At 49.9% G+C, this 14,320-nt stretch overlaps 7 protein-coding genes across 7 annotated transcripts; 4 read left to right on the top strand and 3 right to left on the bottom strand.

Moving 5' to 3' along the window:
• Positions 1 to 334: 334 nt before the first annotated feature.
• On the bottom strand, positions 335 to 2,253 carry PENARI_c002G01220 (serine/threonine-protein phosphatase 2B catalytic subunit; the record flags this gene model as incomplete). Its single annotated transcript, XM_022627210.1, has 5 exons — positions 335 to 389; positions 444 to 1,363; positions 1,419 to 1,676; positions 1,731 to 2,062; positions 2,136 to 2,253. 5 exons carry the CDS (start codon positions 2,251 to 2,253, stop codon positions 335 to 337), a joined length of 1,683 nt encoding a protein of 560 aa, XP_022492420.1.
• A 1,359-nt stretch (positions 2,254 to 3,612) lies between these two features.
• On the top strand, positions 3,613 to 4,049 carry PENARI_c002G02212 (uncharacterized protein; the record flags this gene model as incomplete). The annotated part of the gene is made up of 2 exons (XM_022627289.1): positions 3,613 to 3,619; positions 3,706 to 4,049. The coding sequence occupies 2 exons, from the start codon at positions 3,613 to 3,615 to the stop codon at positions 4,047 to 4,049; spliced, it is 351 nt and encodes a 116-aa protein (XP_022492177.1).
• Positions 4,050 to 4,734: 685 nt separating this feature from the next.
• Positions 4,735 to 5,202, bottom strand: PENARI_c002G06815 (uncharacterized protein; the record flags this gene model as incomplete). The annotated part of the gene is made up of 2 exons (XM_022627592.1): positions 4,735 to 4,922; positions 4,983 to 5,202. The coding sequence occupies 2 exons, from the start codon at positions 5,200 to 5,202 to the stop codon at positions 4,735 to 4,737; spliced, it is 408 nt and encodes a 135-aa protein (XP_022492542.1).
• A 1,162-nt stretch (positions 5,203 to 6,364) lies between these two features.
• Positions 6,365 to 7,786, top strand: PENARI_c002G10273 (ankyrin repeat domain-containing protein; the record flags this gene model as incomplete). The annotated part of the gene is made up of 1 exon (XM_022627838.1): positions 6,365 to 7,786. One exon carries the CDS (start codon positions 6,365 to 6,367, stop codon positions 7,784 to 7,786), a length of 1,422 nt encoding a protein of 473 aa, XP_022492899.1.
• Positions 7,787 to 8,178: 392 nt separating this feature from the next.
• On the top strand, positions 8,179 to 8,778 carry PENARI_c002G03485 (uncharacterized protein; the record flags this gene model as incomplete). The annotated part of the gene is made up of 2 exons (XM_022627372.1): positions 8,179 to 8,194; positions 8,255 to 8,778. The coding sequence occupies 2 exons, from the start codon at positions 8,179 to 8,181 to the stop codon at positions 8,776 to 8,778; spliced, it is 540 nt and encodes a 179-aa protein (XP_022492512.1).
• Positions 8,779 to 9,690: 912 nt separating this feature from the next.
• Positions 9,691 to 10,662, top strand: PENARI_c002G12157 (Voldacs domain-containing protein; the record flags this gene model as incomplete). The annotated part of the gene is made up of 2 exons (XM_022627975.1): positions 9,691 to 9,953; positions 10,038 to 10,662. 2 exons carry the CDS (start codon positions 9,691 to 9,693, stop codon positions 10,660 to 10,662), a joined length of 888 nt encoding a protein of 295 aa, XP_022492831.1.
• Positions 10,663 to 11,052: 390 nt separating this feature from the next.
• Positions 11,053 to 13,764, bottom strand: PENARI_c002G03052 (uncharacterized protein; the record flags this gene model as incomplete). Its single annotated transcript, XM_022627342.1, has 1 exon — positions 11,053 to 13,764. One exon carries the CDS (start codon positions 13,762 to 13,764, stop codon positions 11,053 to 11,055), a length of 2,712 nt encoding a protein of 903 aa, XP_022492671.1.
• Between the last annotated feature and the right edge of the window lie 556 nt (positions 13,765 to 14,320).

The following is a 14,320-nucleotide window of genomic DNA, read 5'->3' as shown; positions in this document are numbered from 1 at the left end:
ATGCTCTGTCTATGCTCCAATATTCGAACATTTCGACAGCCTAGTAGATTGTTTCATATGATACTGATGTAAATTACCTTACAGATATTCGTATTTACAAATTCTACGAATCCCAAGATCAAACAAGAAAAAGCATACATGTTAAACTGAACTGTCCTTTATGATCGCTAGTATTGTGATTCACGGGATGATCGCCTGGCGAGAGGTAGGATCAAGCAGATAGATAGGGTATCGTATCGATCGTGTCGGGCAGAAAGGCGTGAGCGCTGGAGGACAGGAAGAAGAAATGCATAGATCGTGTCATAATATCAACTCAACCACATCAAGGGCCATCTCATGCATCCTTGGGAGGATCCCGGGGGCGACGACTAGGACGCGAGCCAGCAGACCTGTGAGCCTCAATTAGCTTCTGAATGAATTATGATCAGTCGTTCAAAACTTACATGCTGATTCGCCGGGCAACAGTAGCCAGTCCAGCATCATTGGCAGCCTCGTGCTCAGCACGCTCCAAAGCCACACGGCGGCTCTCCTCGCTCTTCTGGAAGACTTCTTCCTGGCTAGGAGGCAAGCGCTCGTTCTGAATATCAACCTTACGGGCATCCTCAAAGTTGTGGATGGCCTGCTTGATGCCCTCTGCACCCAGCATGAGAGTTCCAGCAGGAAGACGACCGCCAGCCGCCGTCTTCAGCTCAGTGACACTCTCGGATTGTTCACGAAGGACCTGGAAGACACGAGAGAGACGGCCAATGGCAAGAATCTTGTTTTTGATGGCGCGTCTCTTGAACTCGCTGGATTCGGGGTCGTTTGATACAGGAGAGGTGATCGGGGCGCTGTCCTCGGGGGGAGACACTTCGGAGGTGGGAGTATCGTCCTCCAATTCCTCCTTCGAGCAGGTGTTGAGAATGGCAATGAGCATATCGGTAATCTTCTCACCAACGAACGGCAGGGACCAGGTGAAAACATCCATGAAGTTGGGAAGCCAGTATGGGTGAGGAGTGCAGTTGAATTGGCGAATGTTCATCACGTTGTTCTCATATTTGAGGACGGCCGCCTTGTTGTTGTAAACGTCCAAATAGTTGGGGGCACTAAAGATGGTCATAACACTGGGGAAGCCAGTGGTGCGCGTTTTCCGGTACATGCGGTATCCGGCATCCTGAGCCTCGTGCGCTCTGATAATGGAAAGCAGGTTGTTCTTCTCCAGGAACGCACATGCAGCTGGATAAGAGAAAAAGTAGGAGCATCCGCGAACACTGTTGTGAATAAAGAAATCGCCTGTTTTTTCTTGGCCGAATTCCTCCAGAGGATCGGCCCAGAGGATATCACACATAAGTCCGTGGGTCGGGGGTTCCCGGAATCGGTCGATCTGCAGTTGACTTTAGTTCCTAGCATCGCCCGTATACAGATATGGTAATACTTACGGACTTGATGTCCTCGAGAGTGTGAAGCTCCGGGCTGAGACCACCGTGAATACAGAGGAACTGCTTGTTCATGACAGCCGCCAGCGGCAGCGAACAGAAGGACTCAATGCATGCCTCATAAATCCGCTCACTATACTTGTGCTTGCACTCCAACTTGAAAGTAAAGTAGTCCGTAAGGTGACGACATTCGTGGTTACCCCGCAGAAGCCAAAGCGAATCGGGATACCAGATCTTCAATGCCCAGAGATACAGCACACACTGCGAGAGAATGTCAGAATCCATTTAGCTTGGATGGGACACCTGATAACGCACCTCGATACTGAAATAGCCTCGATCGACGTAATCGCCCAAAAACAGATATCTTGTCTCCGAAGGGTCACCGCCAACCTCGAACAGCTTCATCAGATCGTAGTATTGTCCGTGAACATCACCACACACTGTAATGGGCGCATCCATTTCGAGCAGATTGGGCTCTGATCGCAGAACCTGAGTACCGGCATGGATAATCCATAGCGCCTGTTCTTCGGAGAGACGGCCTTCGCGGTAGAGGTGCTGCTTGAGGTACTGGAGGTTGGGCTTGGAGGGATCCTCGGGGGACCAAAACATATCATCTGGGGGAGTGCTTAAGGCGGGCGCTTGGACCTCTGAGGGCACGAAATACCGTCAGTGATCAGATTGCAACTTTGGAATGTCGTGCAGCGACCGAGACCGCATTACCTTTGACCACTCGTTCCATTGTCGAGACCTGCGTGCTGTCCTCCATGGTGTGCAATGTGAAGTCGATCTCCGGGACCGGCTTCTTTTCGCTCACCGCACGTGCGATGGTCTTATCCATTTTGGCTGATATTGACGTGTAGTTGATAGCTGAGGGTTCGGAGTAAGGGGGGTTGAAACCGCGCGGGAGATGTGGCGGGGTGAGTTCAGGGCGGGATGAAGCTCCCACGGATGGAAGAGGATTATCGGATCAGTAGCGTCAACAGTGGTGGGGGTGGAAAAGGTGCCGGATGTATAGGAAAAAGCAGAGCCCACAGTGGGAGAAGTGTGTGTTTTGGGGAAGTGTGAAGGGAAAAAGAGAAACAAATTGGATAAGCGGCTTTCTGGGCCGCTGCTAACTCAGTGGACCACCAACGATCGGTCGATGTACAAAATCCGACCTTTCTTTCCGAGACTTTGGATCTCGATAGATGCGTAGGTAAAAGTAGGACTGGAGGTCGAAATCCAGCTCAGCTGAACCTCGGAGCCTCAATGTCAGGGGGGGTGCCTAAGGCAGTAATGATCCCTTAGTTGCGTGATGGCCGTTCCCCACGCCCCAGGGCTATCAGCTTCCCCCGATTTCAAAGACATTTGGTCTGTTTTGTCTGATATAGCTGTATAGCTGTCAGCAAATTTAATTCTCTTTTCTTCAAACTCGAAGTTGCATCTCTTATTTGAAGCCCACTATGTTGATTGTGGCCAACTAGGCCTAATATGCCTAGATCGCTCAGGTATGCAGGATTGATGATCTGCATAAAGCGAAAATTCTTCATACCTGCAGCTATTACTGTGGGCTGCCTTAAATACGGTTGGGCTTATCTGAGAAGAGAATACCGACATTCCATCCAAGCTTGGGCACAAGTCTATGTTAAGAACAAGTCCGCAAGAGGGGATACTTTAAGAGTACCCAACACATTAGTACCTGTGACTTGGGAACTTGCAGACCAGACCAGCTTTTATCCCAATGGGTTGAGATAGATCAACTACAATTCCCTCCTGCTTCCCCATAACATGCCGGAGAATGGAACACAAGCTCTGTTCGTATTGATGACTTCCCCGATGGAACTGAACCCCCACTTTTCTCTCGAGGATCTCCGGGGTCAACTGGGGATAGCTGGGGAACACAATGACACAACCATCACCAAATCATATTCGAGGGTTGCATTGCTTCTTTGTGGCGGTTTAGGAATACGATACAGAAAAGGTACTTCGTAGTCTAATGGATGTTATACATTGGTCAATCCAGACTATATACTCTGTCGACTATTCTCACCATTAAGTCCTCACACCTCGATAGTACTAACATCATCACCCCGAGGACAGAATGTGCAGAATCCCATGGATAGCACTGCAGCTGGCTTCGTCATTGATCCTTGGGGTCAACGCGTACACCAGTCCTTGTATCTATCAGTCGGATAAATGTGGCTCTACCCTGGCGACGATGTATGGTACGTGAACCTGTTTGATCAACATGGCAATCTAAAGTATCCTATATCAAATCGTTTCTAATCAACTGACTACACGCTTTGGATAGGTTACTCGGTTTCTGAGTTGATTGCTGCCGTCAACGAGACATCCTCGATCCCACAGCTATCTATGGCTCAGCTCTTTCAGGTCATATACCGGTGTGAGGATATCTACGGCGGCATTGTTGGCAATAGTCTGTGCATTGATGGATGTATCCCGGCAAATAATGCTACTCGTGATGATCAATGCCAACTCTCCGGGGGCCCCGGCGGAACCACTACAGTCACAGTTACTACTGCCGCTCCCGTTTCCTGCTACAAGAAATGCATGACATTTTGTTTCGGAGGCAATTGCACAACCTGTATGAACACGATGCATCCGCCTACTATGACTCCGCTTTTGAGATTTTGATCAAGGATGATGTGACTCAACCCACACCTAGTTGGTCCAGTGAGAGCGTGTTCTGTGAAGAACCAATCTTATTTCGAATGGCCTATAGTTGCTTAGTGTACTCTGCAAGTTACCATTTGGCATTTTTCTGCTGTTATTAAAGCACCATTATGTCACTCGTTTAAATCCACTGGCATCAAAGTTTCTAATAATCGTACCATCTACTACTCATCATGTCATCTAATATGTCCGGCCCGATCTCAATCATCAAAGCCGAATAGCTAAGAGCAAAAGAAAGAAATGGAAGAAGTGGAAGACAAAAGGGGAGGCAGACAGACAAAATGATGGTAGTTTCTTAGGTATTATGTATAGGCAATATAATACCTATAGAGGCGAATGACTGCTCATGAGAAAGTATACGCTAGTGAAGACCAAACTGTCGAATTTACTGGCTTAAGCCACAATAACTCATCATAGAATTTGACTAGCAGCGAATGAATACCTAAAAGCCCTACTAAGCTGAGGAGACCAACAGCCCATACTTATACATAGGACAGTAAGGGAGTATGTGCTAGGCTCATCCTATGAGCGGAGAAAAGAATAAATCCTCAACAATTCATGCTATCCCCGTATCAATCCGAGTGCGGCCAAGTGCGGCCCAGAAAATCTCTTTCGTCACAGACGTAAAGAGTGCGTGACATTACGCTTACAAGATGCACTGGTCGTTACGAGAACCGGGCTTTGAGTCACAGCCAGCGAAGCAATAAGCGTTTCCAGTAATGGCGCCCAGGATATCGGTGCAGTGGAACAGGCTCTGGGAAAGCTGGGTAGTGGTCAGCGCGGGGATGGAGGCGGTGTCGTTCACAGCCGCAGTGAGCTGGGCCGTGGTGTAGGCTGTTCAAACAGGTAACAATTAGTATATTTGGCGTTCCTTGGGTATCAAGTATTGCTTACTGAAGGGCGCAGCAAGCAGCACGGAGCCGCACTTGAATGACTGGTATTCACAGTTGGCAGCTTGTTGAGCAGAAGCTCCAGCCAAGAGGAGGCCCAGGGCAATGGTGGTTTGGGAAAACATATTGATGAACTGAGGGGCTTTTTGAATGATTAAAAGTGTCTTGATAGCAGACTGTCCTGGGAAGAAGAAAGACTGGTAATTCTCGGCGAGAATGGGCATATTTATATGTTTTTATCTTATTTCTTGTAATAAAATGACTCCAGCTCATCGCCTTTCTGTTTAGGCTTTCGGTATCTATTCCACAGCTACCGCTGAGAATCATGAGAGTGAAGCAAAATGATGGATACGTCAAGTCTCATGTCACCCCTCAACTGGGAATGATTCGACAACAGGTTCATCTTGGCATGAACTGGTAGTAACCCTCCTTTAAAGTTAACGCCCCAATCCTTCAGGTGGCTCCCAAAGAGCCATTAAGTTCGATAATGCTTAACATGGCATGTATGGACTAAACAATCCAAGCACTGACTGGCCGACAGATGAAGGTAATTGCCAGGTTCTTCAAATGATGCCCAAAGGAAAATTAAGTTCAATATAAGCTTAAATATAGTATGTCTAGAACGGCCTAAGCACCAAATAACCAGGGCTGTGACACCTAAGCGGATATTTCTTCCTTGGGCCAACGCATCTCGGCGTCGTACAGGCCGATCAAACCCAATAATGTGTTGCGCGGTCTTCACTTGTAGCTTGAAGTCCGTCTGCTAACCCCAAAGCAAGTCTTGTAGCATGATCTACAGGCAACGGCCCTCAACTTTGCTTTCATGGAAAGCCTCTGCTGTTTTGTTTCATAGGATTTGTTGTTGGTATTGATGCACGGAAGACCCCAACGAAGAAGAGAAGGAGAAGAAGATGATGAGTCTCTATGGAGGAGCATCAGACTAAATACAACAGCGGACAGTACACGGTGCCACTGATGAAGTATTGGGCAGATTCTTCACAAAAACCTCGAAGCGAGGATACCGTTTCATACATTGTTTTCACTTCTTTGTTGCCAATTTCCGAGTGCGTCGGGTTGTATTTGTTTATATAAGTGGGGATGTGAAAGGACTTATGGCCTATGTCTGTGCCTAGGTAGTCCTGTGGACTAGTTAGGGCAAGCAAAAGAGGCCTGATCCCCGGGGCAATCATGCCATTCCCCGTTAAGAAAAATGTAGTGCTCATTTGGACGTCACAAGAATAATTACTACTGTAGTGGCTTACTGCCTATGGATTCAGATGTCTTTTTACTGAGTAAATATGGCATACGGCCTTGGAAGGACCGTCTTACTCTTTCTCCTCATAGCTTGAGCATCGAGTACTGTCTTCGCGTCAGCTCGTCTTCACGATGTCACTCTCTTCCTCCCAACAGCTTGAGCACGGAGGACTGTCATTGCACCAACACGCCTCCACGGTGCCACTCCTTGACCTACCCACTGAACTGATCCTACTGGTTGCACATCAACTAGACGAACATCACGTCTTGGCACTCCTCCAAACAAATCCCCGCCTACATGACCTACTTATCACATATCTTTACAAACGCAATCTCGAGTCACTAGACCCCGCGTTCTGCTCGTGTTGCGAAAAGGGATTAGACGCTGCAGTTGAGCGCATGCTGTCATTAGGGGCCGACCCCAACACACTGAGGATCTGGCGATCTGACCGGGATCGCCAAGACAGCGCACTAGCCCTGGCTGCACACCGTGGGCATCTGAATGTCGTCAAAGTTCTTCTCAAACATGGGGCCAATGTCAACTTTCACGCAAAAAATATTCCAAGTGCTTTGGGCAAGGCAGCAGCGCAGAGTGTGAACTTTAGACCTAGGCTGACACGTTGCTGCCCTCCACCAATACCTATCGAACACCACCCTGCCGAGTTCATCGATAACGGGTGCCGAGATTACGAGGAAATCATCAGAGTACTCCTCGAACATGGAGCTAATCCTAATTCCCTAGAAAGCAGGGGTCGCACGCCTTTGAATATTGCCACCCACTTTACGAACCCCAAGATTGTCGAACTTCTGATACAATACGGGGCAACACTGGAAGTGGTTGACCTTCCCGAGGGATGGGACCCCTTGACTTACCGGACAACGCCTATAAAGTTTCTATGTCAATCATCTTGTCCGTCCAGAACCGAAATGCTGGACTTGCTCTTGAAACATGGCGCCGACATCAACTTTGCGGACAAAAACAATGAAACACCTATCTTTGCAGTTGCCACTGAATGGGATATCGACAACAATGAAGATCTACTGAAGGAGTTTGTCGCGCGCGGCGCCCAAGTGAATTATCAAAATTCTGATGGAAATACCCCACTGCATGTCTGTGACGACCACCAGGATCAACTTATTCCTATTCTCCTCGAGAATGGCGCAGATATCAACATGCGAAACAACAGTGGACAAACACCTCTTTTATTCCACCTTGTTCAATGGCGTGGGTATCACGCAGAGCTACTTTTGGAAGCTGGGGCAGATCACACGCTTGTGGACGACTTGGGATTTTCTCCCTTGGCAGCAGCCGTGGAAAACTGGAATACCGATGTTGTGAAAATGTTGCTAGACCGTGGGGCCGATGTTCACTACAAATCAAGCAACGGAGATACGCTTCTGCATATTGCTGCGCGACAAGACAACCGCGAAATGCTCAAATTGTTGCTAGAACATGGAGCAGACCGCAACTCCAGGGCCGCTAATGGATTATTGCCGAAGGGCTTGGTTAATGATGAAGAGTGTGAGCAAATTCTTACACACTATGCGATCTAGCCAAATGAGGAACAGTAATAGGTCAGGAAGCAAGCTGAGGGTACCAGCTTGCTCGGTCAGATTACACACTTGCTATCAAAATGAGAAGATGATTCACAGACATCTCGTTGGTAAATTCGCGGTTCTTATCGTTGACGCGACTGTTCGAGTGTCGCCGGTGTATAAAGGAACAGATAGAATACGAGCCAAGAACATCAATGATAGACCTGATGGAGTCATTCAAATCCCCTGCTGGATGTCTAAGAATTTATCTCGCTTTAGTAGATTAAATTCGAATGTTGATAGCTGCCAACCCTAAAAACCGGCGCTGCTTACGTTTCTCCCCGCCATCATCTCTGGGCCATCTCCGCTACTCCGCATCTCCAACTTCAACAACCCGACCTGGCTTCACTATGTACGACTCATATCGTAAGTCTCTTTGGGATTTCTCTCTCGCACATCCTTAAGATATCTAATTAAACAACACAGGCCCCCATCCTCTCCTCGCCCAGGTCCCACTGACCGTCTCACCCTTCATCAACCTCCCCACCTCCGTCACACTCCCATACACATACAAAACCGTCTCCTCGATCCTCCCACCATCAGTAACAGTCGACCCGAGCAACCCAGACGGTAAAGCGCGATATGTTGTCTCCTCCAGTGGCGAGCACGCAGCTCACCCAGACGACATCCTCGCCGCGTGTCAATCCCTCGAACAACACCTAAACAAGACGCGCAGCGACGCCGACCATGCCATCAAAGCGTGGAAAGACTCCATTCAACAACGTGAACTGGCCGAGAAGAGACGTGTCGCGCCTGGGTGGCTTGATCGCGAGGAGAAGTTGCTTCAGCCTAGTCGCGCCAGTACCTCTCCCGGTATTCAGGGTGAGGCTCAGCCGAGCTTGCTGGATAGCTCTACCCCTGACCAGGGCTCTTCTCAGATGCCTACTATGGTGCCGCATGATGAGGGGGAGGAGCTGGATAGAGCGTTTGGTGGTTTGGGTGTGAAATGATCTTGAGTGGTGTCGCAAGATACTGCTCTGTTTCATTTGCCCCTGATGGTGGAGAACCTGGGAAATATTGCTCAGCATGAAACATTTACTTTGCTCAGTGTCGAACCCTACAGCCCAGAGCTTCTGGAACTGAAGTACATGGACTTGTATATCCAGGAGTTCCCTGCGCCGGGCTCTTTCTGGGGCCCTGGACGAGGCTCGCGGGTCATTTCAGCCTGCAATGCTTTGCTTGACCTGGGTAGATATGTCCCTCGGTCTACCGTCGTGCCGGTGCTGTATTTTGATGGGAATCTCCAGAGCTGACTCTGGTGTCTATGTCTGGGATCATAAAACCAGTCGACCTGGAAGACCGACTAAGGGTATCAAAGCACAAGATACATCGCACTATGACCAGAGATGCTACTTAGCTCCAACATGTGAATATGTGCGGCTATCCCTCGGATAAAGCTTGAAGAATGCAGCAACCCTAGCTACCTGTCAAAGCAAGAAATTAATAATCCTCTAAAATCTTGACTTAATTGTACCAAAATGTTATAAAACTAGATGGCCACCTGAAGATACAGCAAAATACCCAATGTTTCGCTATGTAGATTGTCGTTTGCATTATAATTCCTACGGTTTCTTTGCTCGAAGCTTTGGAATATATATTAAAACTCTACACAAATTGTAATCCAAACATTGGGAATCGAAACGCGAAACAGTCGGAATCCATGCAATTTGTGATATTAAATACATTTACATTGTTTAAGGCAATATGTCCAATTTGAAAATCGCCGCTTATAGCTATTCAAGCTTATCGTGGGGGAATTCCACCGCAACCAAACGGAAAAGCTCCTCGCCGAAGCTTTCTCAACCACCACTTCTCCAACACCATACCACACTCACCAAATACACAACCATACCTTTAACAATATGGAGGTTTTACGCAACTCCCCGGAAGCTTCCGCCTTCGTCCCGCTCGCAGAGCATCAATCGCGCACGCCGAGCTCTTTCTACGAAGGACCACCGGTGCTACACTACCACAGCGAGCGCTGCAAGATCGTCATCCTAGAGCGCGACCTCGTCGCTAGTCCGGCACTCAGTGCTCTACGTGGTGAGAGCGCCGCCGCAGCCAGCGAGCAAGATGACGAGAAGGAAGTCGCTATTGAGGGCGTCGAGACCTGGGTGACATCCGAGTGAGTAACCTCGATCCTCGTCTTCCATTCCTTCCAGCGCAAGCACAACCAGAAGAACCCCAGCTAACCACCTCAATCATCTAGCAAACTCCTGCTTTTCTCCCCCACCGCCTCAACCGGCGTCTCAATCCCTTACCCTTCCATCTCACTGCACGCCCTCCAACGCTTGCGCGTACCAGGCACCGAATCCCCGGAAGTACAAGGCCTGTACATGCAAGTTGCAACACCAAGCGCACCCTCGGCAGACGACGAGGAAGAGTCTATCACGATGACAATCGTACTGCCAGCCGACGCGCCAACGCAAGAGACGAGCGATGGATCCGGCGAGACAGAAACACCCACTCAGATCTTTTACAACTCCGTTTCTGCCTGTTCGAATTTGCACCCCGACCCCGTTGAGCCTGGTGATGAGGACGAGGACGATGAGGAGGGCGCTAAGTGGTTCTCGGCGGAGGATGCGGATGGTGTTGTTCGACTTGGAGATGGGGGTTTGCCGCCTCCTGTTGCTGGGAGTTCGGGGTGGATTACAGCTGAGAATATGGGCGAGTTCTTTGATGGGGAAGGGAATTGGATTGCTGGGGGTGAGCCGCCTTCTTTCCCGCTTGGGCCTGGGGCTGGGACAGTGAGGGCTAGGGAAGGGGAGAATGGGTTTGGTGGGGATGAGGATGGTGGTGAGGATGATGAGGCTAAGTGGCGGAGGACTGAGTGATCAGGGGGATTTGGAGGAATTAAAAGTGGCACAGAATGGAGTTCAGGATGTGTTAGAAGCTGAAGCTGGCTACAGTGAATATTGCGAAAGTATTGTCCAGTATTATTGATAATGGATTAAACCTAACCCCAAAAAACTACTTAAACCATGGATATCAAACACACGTCACACATAAACACAGAAGTAAAGGGGGAGTATTGCCGATACAAGAAACAAACAAAAGAAAAGAGAAGAGAAGAGTCAAGAAAGTCGACAAGTCTGTCACAAGGCATGAAACAAGAACGCTGAGGCTTTTAACCTAACATCGCAATCACACAATTCAACAGAATGAGACCTCGCTGCTGGACTCTACACTCCAAAAATGACTCGTCACAGAAGATAACAAATGACTTATTCACGCAAGAACCCGTCACCATCATACAGACTGGCTGGAGTAGCAGTTCCAAAACCAAGACCAAGACCCTTGCCCGTCGGGGTAGTCATACCCCGACGAGCAGAAGTAGGGGTAGGTGGTACGCGTTGACCAGATACTCCAGACGGGTAAGGTAGATTACTGGGCATAGAACGGGGAATGCTGTTCTTGTCCCGGGTCGGAGAGGATTCCGGGGTGGTGAGAGTCCCAATGGGCTGGACATCAGACGATTTGAACGGTGATTTGTACGGCGACTCGGTGCGGTTGGCGTCCTCGAAGATATGAACACGGTCCTGGACTATGGATTGCCGGCGTGTACCATACAATGGCGAGGAACCACCAATTGGCCCTAGTCCAGACTCCATGCTGTCCGTTGAATCACGATTTCGGCGGTATGTACGGTCCGTTGCGTCGGTTCGTGTTCGCTGCAGGGACTCTGTGGATCGGCGCCAGTCGCTGCCCTCTGTACCGGTGATACTCATGACAAGAGGTAGACGGCTGGGTGATTCGAGAGGACTTGGTGCCATGTGATCAGAAGACCTTGATGATACACGTGTAGATTGACTACGGGCTGCTGTGATGCGAGACTGAGGTTGGTGCCGTGGTCCCTTGACCGCGGAGCGTCGAGGGCTTCCGGTGCCTGGGGAGGAGTTCTCGTATGACGGCGAAGGAACTTCGGGAACTTCCCAAATCGGTGGTACTCGTTCAGGAGAGGGGGTGTGGGATAGGCAAACGCCGTCAGAAGGGGAGATGGAGGTGAATATGTCGGGAAGAGAGCGGTCGTGCTGACCCAGGTGCTTGTTTCCAGTGGACAAGGGTGGGTCATGTCTTCTCTTGTTATGAGGACTGTTGTCGGCATTGGTCTTGATACCTGTAAGCTGCGGCTCCTCAGCCAGGGGTCCAAGGGAGCCAAGTGCTGGCTTGCCTCGTCTGCTGCCGTACTTGCTGCGTCGTGAACCACCAGGAGACGACATTGAAGATGGCGGCAATGAGGGCAAGGGCTTCGCCGGGCTATTAATTGTACTTTCTCGGAGATCCAGCTCCTCCATCTTGTCGAAGTCCTCGGGCTCTTCTTCCACGGTCTCAGAGAATGTCGATGACCCAAATGTCATGGGCGGGTGAATAGAAATTCGAACACAGTTTTGACGACGGTGACCCTTGCGTTGTGAGTTCCCTCCCTTCAGTGCCGATGGTAGAGGGGCCTTGAGGGAGAGACTTGAACGTTGCATTGGGCTTGGTGGCATGTGGTTATTAGATGCGTTGCTTGGTGAGCCAACAGGGTGGAACAGAGTTCCGCCACCTGGGGAGCCAACATAGAAGGGGTCGTTCTCCATCTGCTCATGTTCGTAGTCAGGATTGTTCTGGAACTGGCTGAAGTGCGGCACGAAAGCCATCTGCGAGCCAGAGAACCGCCAGCTGTTTGCAGAGTTGGGATAACCTGAGTTGCCAACTGGAGTGCCAGATCGTAGAGATGCATGCCTCGACGGAGGATTGGACGACGAGAGTGAGTCAGTTCGACGGAGAGCTCCACTGAACCGATTACCAGAAGCATCTGAATGCCGAATGGTTGTCATACTGCGCCGGGGTGACATGGACGCAGACTTATGACGAGTTTCAGTAGTTGAAGAAGAACGCACAGGGAAGTTATGCATGGGTGGGATGGAGGTATTTGTCGCGATGAAGCTCCTGCGGCCATCCTTAACCCCTACATCAGCTGCACTGAAGGGAACGAACGTGCCACCTGATGAGAAGATAGGTGAAGTTAAATCAGTATCTGCCGACCTGGGTCCATTTCTGCCGTCGTCCAAAATTGAGCTGTTTGTAGTATCCAAACTCATGGAAGACATGCGCGAGACTGAATCGTTGCGAGCATAACTGAACCTGTCTGGCGGATATGCCGTTGGTGGTGGGGGAGGAATAGAGTGATGTGGCACCATACCCGCGGTTTGACTGGTGATGCTTCCACCTCGCAGGCGCTGGGGAGATTCATCGAAGATCATGGTTGGAGGATCGAAGGCGTGATGAGAATCATGATCTTCCATCACAGGGAAGAGCCCTGATCGCTCCTTTGGCCATGGGAACGGCCATCCGGGAGAGACTGGCCGCATCCCGAGATGGAAGCCAGTATCTTCTTCGTTGGGATCTGGTGTTTGCTGGGGGGTTCTCTCTGCTGGAAGCTCAAGAACCCCTTCAACAGCCGAAAGAGGAACGTCTTCTCTGGAAATCGATGCTTTTCGAGGCGGACTGGGAAGATGAATTGATTCACCCAAAGTTCCCAAAGAGCTCATACGTTTGTGGGAAGACTTTGACAGACGTTTCGATCGAGAACGAGAAAGAGAGTTGCGGAGGGAACGAGCTTTCTCCGTGAGAGGGAACGAAGATTCAGAGCTGTTCTTCGGACGAAGCAAACTCTCTCGCGAGGTCAATTGCCCCCATTCACTTGGCTTGCCATATGGAAGCTGACCATGCGTCCTCAAAGCACTTCCCTCCGCCTGGCTCAACTCCGTCAAAGTATCCACTGGGAACGACTGCAGTCCCTTTGTATATTGCCCCTGCTTGAAGCTAAGCAGTGCCAATGCATGACGTTCTTTGCGATATCTGACCCAGACGACTATACTGACCACCGAAATGACAACGAAGATGGCCGCGCCAGAAGCGGCAATGGCGACAACGGCACTCAGCCCCAGCATGGTCGCCTCGCTGGCGCGTCACTGAGCTGATTCCAAGACAAAGTGGGCGCACTGAACAGAAAGTATCTGCTCAATCCTTCATCCAGAAAACCAGTGGTTCATGCAGCAACCGTTCAATATTATCCCTCTATCGAACGGCAAGTGTGAAGCTTGACAGAACAGGAAGATTCATCCGCCTCACAACAAGCCCTGGCGGAACAGCGAGAATGAATCAGGTGCAGCGCTACTAGCATTCCTCCCAGAGACCTACGTTTGTTATTGGAAAAATGATGCCCACTAAAGAATGCTGCTTCATCACCACCCGAGTCTCAGGAATGCTGGCTGCCACACTACCCCCTTCTGCCAAGGTTCGAGCATGGCATCCTTGACGAATAAGGTAGCCCCAGGGGACCATTGGCACGTCAAAGGGCCAATTTCATGATGTTGGAATGATCATTGAATGCCCTAATCGACACTGATTTATACCCGATGCTACTGCGATCAACGCGTCAGGGTTCGCCCCGGAGAACGATCAGCCCCCAAATTGATTCTCTATGAACGGGTCAATTTTGTGTGA

Source organism: Penicillium arizonense (assembly GCF_001773325.1).
Source record: "Penicillium arizonense strain CBS 141311 chromosome Unknown PENARI_contig002, whole genome shotgun sequence".
Lineage (NCBI taxonomy): Eukaryota > Fungi > Ascomycota > Eurotiomycetes > Eurotiales > Aspergillaceae > Penicillium > Penicillium arizonense.
The sequence above is the reverse complement of the archived record's forward strand: the minus strand, read 5'-3'. Positions and strand labels throughout refer to the sequence as shown.